Source organism: Mus pahari, chromosome 7 (genome assembly GCF_900095145.1).
Source record: "Mus pahari chromosome 7, PAHARI_EIJ_v1.1, whole genome shotgun sequence".
Lineage (NCBI taxonomy): Eukaryota > Metazoa > Chordata > Mammalia > Rodentia > Muridae > Mus > Mus pahari.
The window spans coordinates 111,513,498-111,523,494 of NC_034596.1; the positions used below are offsets into that span (position 1 = coordinate 111,513,498).

General features: G+C 41.9%; 1 protein-coding gene across 1 annotated transcript in view; it reads right to left on the reverse strand.

Annotated features, from left to right (window-relative positions):
• Dnah11 (dynein axonemal heavy chain 11) overlaps positions 1–9,997 on the reverse strand; it is a 302,790-nt gene that overhangs the window by 76,046 nt on the left and 216,747 nt on the right. The window contains exons 63-64 of the mRNA XM_021201453.2: positions 7,457–7,624; positions 1,025–1,260 (exon numbers count right to left, since the gene is read on the reverse strand). Coding sequence (XP_021057112.1) covers positions 1,025–1,260; positions 7,457–7,624 — 404 coding nt within the window. The remainder of the gene's footprint in view (positions 1–1,024; positions 1,261–7,456; positions 7,625–9,997) is intronic.

Sequence of the window (9,997 nt, forward strand, 5' to 3'; positions counted from 1 at the left end):
GTGTGTGTGTGTGTGTGTGAGAGAGAGAGAGAGAGAGAGAGAGAGAGAGAGAGAGAGAGAGAGAAGGGGGGAGGGAGAGAGAGGGAGTGTGTGTGTGTTTGTGGGGGGGGGGCAAAGGCTAACTTTCAGTATTGTTTCTCAGGAGTTATCTGCCTTACTGTTTGTGACTGTACTTGCTGCAGAAGTCCCCAAGATGCACATGACTCCATCTTCCCAGTGCTGGGATTTCAATTCATATTTCGATTTTGCTGGAGACTGACCTCAAGTCCTCATGCTTTCAGGGCAAAGACTACTGGCAGCTACCTTCACAGTCCTCGGCTTCTCTACCTTTAAGTTTCACAAAGTGGCAAACTATTACTTATCTCATGCCTGCTCTCCAAAAACAATCTCTCCCTAATCAAAGTAATGTTTGAGATAGGCAAGGACTGTGTCTCAAAGCTGCAGAAACTCTGGAGTTTACTACATACAAAAAAGAAAGGTGAAGGCTCAAGGCAGGAGGTCCAAAAAGAATACATTCAACTCTGAATTAAGGCCAACCAGAGTTCACAGCATCCGGTTGCTGAGACCTCACTGTTATGGGGTACAATGACATGGCACCTAAGCAGACTCAGCTTTCAAAAATGACCACTAAAGCTAGCCTAGAGGATCAGGCATCCAGAGAGGGAACCCGTAACCATGGCAGCATCCTCCCTAGGCAAAGAATATATTCAGAGCTGTGACTGTAATCATTAGCCTACAGGCATGACTCTAATGTGACCATATACCCCCGCACTCCACAGAAGGAAGGCATTGCATTTCCATCCTTAGCCCAGGGAATTCATGCATTTTCAATCTCAGATACAATATTTTTTCCCTTCAACTAATTGGATGCTGTCTAACATGAATGTCTTTCAACAGAAATGCTTTATAGGACATATGAGCTAGCAAATCGACAAGTGGGACCAAGCTGTGATGCTGTAAAGTGGTAGAAGGTCGAGGCTTTATCCAGATCAGACCCACTTCCCTGCAGGTAACACCCACATACCCTTTCTGGCCTAAGTGTGTGACTTTCAGGTCAGGCCCATACTTATTCTTGATCCACTTAATTCCCTGTTGCTGGGGATCGATCATCAGGGGCCAGCGCTCGCAGTGAGTTAGAATGGTGGCATTTTCAGTTGACATCCTGTCGCTGGGTAGCCCTTCGTTATTCCAGGTGGCAATTGTAGCATCGTCTGTCAACATGGCAATCAAGTCCAGCCCTTCTGCTATTGGGATGGAAACCTTTGAAATCAAAGTTGAATGGGATCAGCTAGCAGCATGACAGAGGAGAAGGGCTGATTGTGGTAGACAAGAAAATGAGCCCAAAGCCAAGAGAAAATGAAGTCGGGAACACATGTGAAATCTCCAAAGACTGCTCAAAGCCAGATGCATCTTGCATTGTGAACCTGACTGAACACAGACCTTTCAGAATCCTGTCAGCTGTGAATTCAGGAACCATTTTATTAACTGCATCCACCTTGCCTCCCTTTCTGGAGTGGGTTAATCAAGTCTGTGCAGTTTGCTGAAATCACAGCACTGTCACCAAAATGAGCAAGATTAGGTAACCTTTCAGGGATAAAGCCCGTCCTGGGCCTCGGAACCTATTGCCTCTTGCTGCATTTTTTTTTTTTTTTCTGACAGTCTTTCCTATGTTTTCTTTAGAATCTCAGCCTTGCTCTCCCATCCTCTTGTTTTAGTGCAAACCTGCCTTCCCCAAGCCCAGCAGCTTTCAAACCCGGGCTGTCTGTCTATTACAGTCAAATGGGATCTTAAACAAATCTGTCAATAGGCTTTGCCTCTTTAGCCCAATGGCAGCTCCAACTGGCATTAATACATTTAAACAGTTTTTCTTCTTTGTAGCTTTATTCACCATGTGTGCCAGAGAAGCATGCCTAGGAGCTAACTCCACTTAAGGGTTTTCTTAAGTGGAGACACTTCATATTCTGAGTACTGAAAAAGGGGTATGGGCAGGGGTGGCCATTCTTCTCTGAAGGCCACCTGGACCACCGCCCCTCCATCCTTAGCTGAAACACTAGCTCAGAGGCTGACATGGTCCGGATGTACAGTCTTCTCTGTATCATTTCACCTGGCTGATTACTTCCCTCTGGTCCCTATTGGCTTTCCAAGTTTTGCTATTAAGTCTCAAGTACCTGAATGCATAGAAGAAACCTCCTCTCTGTCCATCCTAGCATCCGGGGGGGGGGGCATGTGGGAACAAGAAGATCATATGTATCTTCCTCTTTAGGTAATCGTCTCTCCCCATGCGTGACATCACCATCTTAAGTGTAGGATTGCAGTTACTGTTCTTGATCTTAGTACACATGAAACTATCTTACAACTCATTTGACATTTCAAATCCAGCTCTCTGATTCTGAACCTCTCTTCCCTCTTTATACCTTAACAGCCTTAGCACATCCAGGCTGTTGCCTCACCATGGGTTTTCTTTCTTATGGCAAATTATACACAACATACATATTGCTTTTTAAATACCCATAGCCCAGTAGCAATAAGTACTCATGGTATCATGGGGCTATCACCCACCTCCATCTATAGACCTTTCTCATCCTCCCAAACTGAATCTCATATCTATTCAGAACATTCCCCCATCCCTTCCATGCCAGCTCCAGCATCTACCACTTCAGTGTCTGTCATTATGAATCTGAATTCTCTGCCTCTCACAAGTAGATTCATACAGGGTTTGTTCTTATGCCTGCATCATTTCAGTCAGAGTTATGTCTGCTAGACTTATCCATGCTTCAGATTTCCTGTTTTATGTTGAATAGTATTCTATTCTATGTCTATGCCACATGAAAAAAATCCATTCACCTGTCCCTGGATTTCTTCCATCTCTTGGTTTGTTATTAGCAATGTTCCTGGGTATCTGAGCATACAAACATATTCTAGAATCTCTGCTTTAATTTCTTTGGGGCATATATTCATGGGTAGGGTTATTAAGTCATAATTGTAGTTGTATATTTAATTTTGATTTATCTTACTATATTTTATCTACTTTCAGCTAAACTCAGGTTTCCAGCTAGCCTAAAATATGGCTTTAATTTTCTTCGGCCAGTTCCATGAACTACCTGCTTTTTATACTTTTGACTATCTGCCTGAAAACTTTGTGCTTGACTGGATTCAGCATCCCTGTCTTCTTATGTCATGCTTAGACCTCGAAGCAAACTTTATTATAACGACTATAGTCATGCTAAATAAGGACTTCCGTTCCCTTGGGGACATCCTATGCCAAGATAAAGGTCAACCCACTGTTCCTGATGGGAAACGGAGGATTAGAACACATACCCTTGTAAGCTCTGTCATCCACCTCCACTCCTCTGTGTTATGTCATCTATATGACAGAATTACAGGAGACACATCACACCCCCATATCAGAATGATAGAATGATGCATCAGTTCATCTACATTTCCCTTTCACTTCTAACATTCAGACTCATAAACTACCTGATGTGCTTCTGGGTTTGCTTCCTAGCACTGCAAAACAAACAAGCAAGCAAGAGCTGCGCCAAAGGAGAGAGTCATACTGGGGGATGGGTTATCCATCCTCTCTAGTGCTGGATAAGCTTAACTGAAAGAGGAGTTGGTGGCTGGAGACACAGGATGTCCTCAGAGAAGATAATCCTAGGCAGAGGAGGAAGGCAGTGCAAAGGCCTGAGGTTGAACTACTTGGAACATTTATGAAGTGGATGTCAAGTCAAGAGCAGAAGAGGAAGGAAATCAGACTGAGATGCAGTGAAACAATCAACAGCCTGTAAAAGTCTGAAGCTTTGGAGGGTATTTGGATTTTGTTCTGAATCATTGAATGGCGAATCATTCAAGGGATTTAAGGAGAAAATGGACACTCATTTGTGAAAGCTCAGACAGGGTGATCTATTCAGAGGCACATTAAGGGACAGACGACATATCCTAGACTTGTAGAAAGGTGTTTGTGGGTTCTTACAGCAATCTAAGAGAACATGATGGCTTGGGCCAGCACGGCAGTACCAGACGTGGCAGAAAACACTCGACTCTCAGTATATACAGCTTCCTGGATGGATTTGGTGTAGATGTGACATGAAAGGAAACATGGAGGTGACAGCAGGGAGTTGCCATTAAACACAGGAAAGGCTGAGTGGAGGGGGTTCTGTGGGCAAATCAGGAGATCATACCACATCTGAGGCAACTTTCAGACATTCAAGTACAGGGACTATATAGTCTGGGCTGGAGGCACACATTGGGGGGTCAGCAACAAAAGGATGGTATGTAAAGCCTGGATAAGTTATAAAGATGGTGTGAGTGGAAAAGGAAGGGGTTGCAGGTGGAAGCCCTGGATGTCAATATTAACAGCTTGGAGCATGGGGGTGGGGCTGGGAGAGTCAAGAACTGACCAGCAAAGTAAGATCAGAGAGGGTGGCGTTTTCCAGCCAAGTGAAGAAAGCATCGATGTCAGGAGGCACAGCCAAGTCTGTGGAGCGCTGCCAACAGGCAAACTCAAGGAAAATGGCAAACCTGAGTACTGTACACAAACTCTGACAGGCAAATGTTGGGATAAAAGCTTGTCTAGAGTGACCAGGAGTGTGCAGGAAAGGTTGGCCCTCTAAGGATTCACACAGAAGGCAGCGTATATGAGCCTAAACAATGGTCAAGGATAGATTAGCTGTGTTTCTACACTCATGTTACAGATGTCAAATAACTCTTATCCTTGCATGCTTTTGAGCACTGGTCTATTCTAGCTTTCTGTGTCCCCTACAGAAGGACTTGGTTGTAATTCCATAGTTTTAGGATATATTTTAATGTCTTGAAAGACAAGGGTATCATGGTTCTATTTTAAAATTATCTTGGCTGTCCTTAAAAGCATATCCTGCAACAAACTGTACAATCAATCATTGAGTCAAGTGAAAACACAATTTTCCTTGGCGTTCTAACTTGAATCAAATTGAGTTTATTCATTAAATAAGCCATGACTGATACATTTAGACTACTTACATATAACATATATAGTAATATAAATTAAATATATAGTAAGTAATAATACATATTAAAATAATATGTATTGCTCAATCTATGTGCCTTTCTGAGAACATTTGAGGACAACTAATTCTCAATGTTCAGAGGAGAGTTTCTTCCAAGGTTACCCTACCAATGTCTAGGTCATCAATAAATGACATGCTTGTTTTACAGATTTATAATTTCCACAAATCATACTTGATAATTGGTTTGTGGAACCGATTGTGGCCTAGGATATCCTTCAGGCAAACTGACAATCCAAAGAAAGGCAAGAGATACCACAGACACACAGAGCTCCTACACACTGAAGAGAAACACAGGAACTGCTAGGAAAAAACTCAGTTAAACAGTAGTATTGATGATCACATCATCTTCTGTTCCCACAACTACCACCACCCTGCCATAGCCACCCTGTCATGGCCACCCTGCCATGGCCACCCTGCCATAGCCACCCTGCCATGGCCACCCTGCCATAGCCACCCTCCATGGCCACCCTGCCATGACCACCCTGCCATAGCCACCCTCCATGGCCACCCTGCCATGACCACCCTGCCATGGCCACCCTGCCATGGCCACTGCACACATCCAGGATGTGAGTTCCCATCTCATTGCCACTGAATATGGAGGGAAGTGTGGTAAGCAGCTGAGAAATGGCCATGCTTGGTTCCACAAGGACAAGAACTTGTTACATTTACGCAGCATGTTTTGCTGGGTCCTGTGGAGACAGGAGAGTCTCTCCTCTCAGCAGAATCTCATTTTTTTCTCACAAACTATGGAGTAGCATCCTTTAGTTTAGCTCTGCCCAGAGATGAGCAGAAGAAGCTGGCCAATATAAAGTCTGTCTCTGTTTGTATGGTGACTTACAAAACACTAAGGATAGATACAGAGCTGTGGTGACTGAAAATCACATGGGGTTTCCTGGGGGAGGATCTTCAGGTCACAGCTAAACAGGCCTTCTGTGGAAATTAATACTTGTTAGCATATATTACATGGAAATTGTAATTTTGCTTCGGTCACATATTTAAGAGCTCAACTTGGACAAGTTAGTTAATTATAGAATCTTACGATCTCCTCAAAACAGTTTATTTTTTCATAGACTCTCAGGTTTTGAATTAAATAAATAAAAAAAAAACCAACTGATATGGAATTTCTAGAGGCACAAGTGACTTTAGACTAGCAGTTAAAGACCAGTTTTAAAACTGATATAGAAAAGGCAATTTGTAGTATAGAAAACATAAACTGATTTGGCACAGAAGTTTATACCTCAGCACGAGTGAGCAGTTATACCAGGAAGACAATACTCAATAGCTTTCATGTTAGCAGTGAATTTTCTCATCATTCTAGGAGAATGGCAATTCTTTACTACTAACGGTGAATGTAGAGAGAAACATTTAACAGGGTCTACCAGTATACAGTAGCCCCAGGATGACCTGGACAACCACAAGAAGAGTCAAGCGTGGAGAAAACAGGATGAAGAAGATAAAAAGATAAGAGGAGAAACAGATAGTGACCACTTTAGAAGCTAAGAACTGGGTAAAATCATCAGACCGACTCATACTTAATCAGATCCTTGATACTTAAAGGCCAACTTTGAAATTTAGAGAGTAACACACATAATCTCACGTAAGAAGTCTTCAATTTAAAGCAAGTTTTGAGATTATAGATATGTGAAATAATTTAGTTACAATGGGATTTTTCCATGAAAATGATGAATTATGTGCCTCTACTGATGAGCTTCCTCGAAAACACTGATTTCCTTTCATTTCCATTGGCATATTTGTAGTTGTGAGAAGAGCTACTGTAAACCCTGATGTGCAGTTACCTTGGGACACTAACACACAGAAGGTTGAAGATGTTTTGACATGCTAGTAAAGGGTAAGTAGACTGGGGCCAACTTATATCAGTCACAAGTGTGGTGTCACAAGAAAACGGTAGCCTGCGCGTCAGGTGGGCTGACTGCCTGCTTTGTGGTGGGAATTGTCTAAAACTTTTGCTCCAATGTTTTCTCAACCATGCATAGGAGAAAATATTTCAGCTCTTTGATTCTTTGTTGTCTATGACCTTCATGGTCCAAATGTATGCTAAGCTTTTTTAAAAATGTCATTTTACAAATGCTGCACTTTAATTTGAAAGTAATCTTGAAAATCCTTAATAAATATCAATATTAGTAAGAAAACAAAATGCTGCATGATGTTCAATAACCTAATACTCTGACTTTGCTTCCTATTGTCTTATAAAATGCACCCTCTAACCACGAGTCAATATTCTTTTCATCTCCAGGTACAAACCATCATAAAAATGAGATAAACAGAACAAGATGTTAGAGATGTCATTACAGAGGTACTAGGTACCCTGCCATACATACAGTGGTCACTGATGGATTTCCTTTGCAACACTTTCCTGTTGCAAAGTGAACAGAGTGAAGAATGGGCCTCACCTGCTGAAGAAATGGTATCCACTTGCAGTCCACCAGTTCCTGGCGATACTGTCTTGTGAAGGACCCAATATAAGACACAAATGCTGCTGTGAGCAGCACATCTCCACACAGTGTCTTCTCTTGAGTTTCAAAGGACTTAATGGACTGACCCCATCGAATCTTCTCTGACTGAAGGATAAAATTACCCATATGTAATTACAGGGTGAGCATCAACTTGCAAACGCTTAATGCAATTACCTGACAACACAGTTCAGGGCTATGGCCTCCTGCACCATCTCTAGGGGAAAAGAGTGGAACTGGGTGGAGCAACTGCTATAATCATTTTCATGTCTGAAACCCATCATCACCACACAGTTCTCCCTCTCTCTCCAGCCAAGTTCAGCATCACACGACATGAGCTCATTCATTCACATCTTGGTTTCTCGGTGGTACTAACTCTTTAATCATGATGGGGGCCCTCTTAATGGGTCAATCAATTGCTTCCCTGTCCCTCTGGGAGAATAGAGCTGCTGCAAGTGAGTGATGTTAGGATTTTATGTTTAAAACAAACAAACAAACAATCTCACTATGCAGTGCTGCCTGGCCTCCAATTTGCTACACTTCCACTTTAGACTCTCCAGTGCTGACGTTCTCATGGCTGTGTAACGTCACGCTCAACCGAAAGGATTCCAGATGTTACCTGGCTAGTCTTTGTGGGGAGCCGCCCTCACATTCGCCATTACAAGATAGCGCTGATGTCCTGTGCTCTAACAAACAAACAAGGCAGCTGCGCATGTGCTGGGTAGATTTCCATTCCCTTGTGCCCTGCCTTTCCCGTGGCGTNTGTCCCCCCGATTTTTTAGTCAACAGCACTGTATCGCCTAAAGCAACATTTTTTTTTTTTTTAATATATTGGCTATGGACTGACTGGACAAAGAAAATTGCCAAACATCATTCATGTTAATTAATTAAAACATAAAGCTTAAATAACCACTTGTTCTGAATTCTGTTAATTAAAGAATGGTTCTAGTAGTAACCAAATTCAGGCCATTTTTCTAGTATAATCATTAAATCAGTGGAGGGAGCTCTGAGCCATGTTAAATGATGGGAATCAGGACCTAGCTGGCCTCAGTGACAACATGCTCAGAAGCTGGGTTGAACTCCTTCTATTTAGTGGGCTGGTCATTTAAAATCTGATTTACAGGTTAAGTATGTAGAGCCCTTAATATTGGATTTGTATAAAGCTTTGATAAATATGTATGGATTGCCTGAGCTGCAGGGTAGTTCACTAATTCACCCCATTTTGAGGCATGTTGAAAATTAATATAATATTCTAGGGACATGAAAATTAATAGGAGCCAAATAACCAGAAACTTCATAGGATAAGGGAAGAGAATTAATTCTACGATTCTCTCTTCCTTTCAGGAAAAAAAAAAAAAAAAGGCCACAGGAAACATAACTGACAGATGACACCAAAACTACAATGTCAGCTTCCTGCAAACCATAAGAACGTGCGTAGATATGTCCCAGACCCGGAGCTGCTTGTAAGAGCATCTGGGACACTCGTGGTTGTGTGTCCCAGAGCAGGTAATGCTCTCTATTACTATCCCAGCCATACTGTTAAAGATAGGAAGTACAGCTCTTAGTCCTCTTTTCAGTATTCATTACTCTCCTTTCTCAACCACAGATAATACATTCGGTTCACTCAGGTTGCCTCTGCTCATCTAGCCCCCATCTGTGCTGTTGCTTTGTAAATGATAATAAAGTTTACCTACCTCATTCTCCAAAACACCCCTGGACTTGAAGATTTACTAAACACAGACTTATTGGCTGTTGAGAGCGTCAATAATTTCATTCCACCACCCCTGCAGCATAAATCATTACTGACACTGGCTAACAAGGGTTTAAGAGTTGGAACTTGTCCTATAATAAATTTCCGGACAGTTAAAAATCACTATAATTTTATTCTAATGCATTATAGATTGCCTGTAATGTCATCCTGGCTGGGGTGACCCATTTCTAATTTTGAACAGCTGTTCAGCTCAGGAGTTAGTTAATGATTAAATATAAATTGCCTGATTTATTAGTCTGAATGGCTGAGCTTCCAGGTCAATGCTGTACAGAGAAAATCATCAGTCTTGATGCTTTTCAGAAGTTAACTGTCTCCTGTTCTAGTCAAAAAGAATTTATCCTCACAGGAAAAGAACTGACATGTTCAATTAATCCTTCAAAAATATATTTTTCCTACTTAACAACATACAAGCTTACTCCCTCTTCTTATTGTCTAAATTAGTGTAAGTCCAGGCTTTGAGACTATCCCTGTGAATTAGAGATGCTTGGAAAAGCCTGTCTCCATCATGATATAATCTTTAAGAATCTCAGAAGCAGTCTAATTACGCTTTAAAAAAAATACCTTGTAAGTGGTAAACACACCAACTACTTAAGTAGAAGTAGCTGTAAGGACTAGTAATAGTGAACTTCCTCAACTAACCTGAAGAGCATTCATATTCTTTCTCTCTCTCTCTCTCTCTCTCTCTCTCTCTCTCTCTCTCTCTCTCTCTC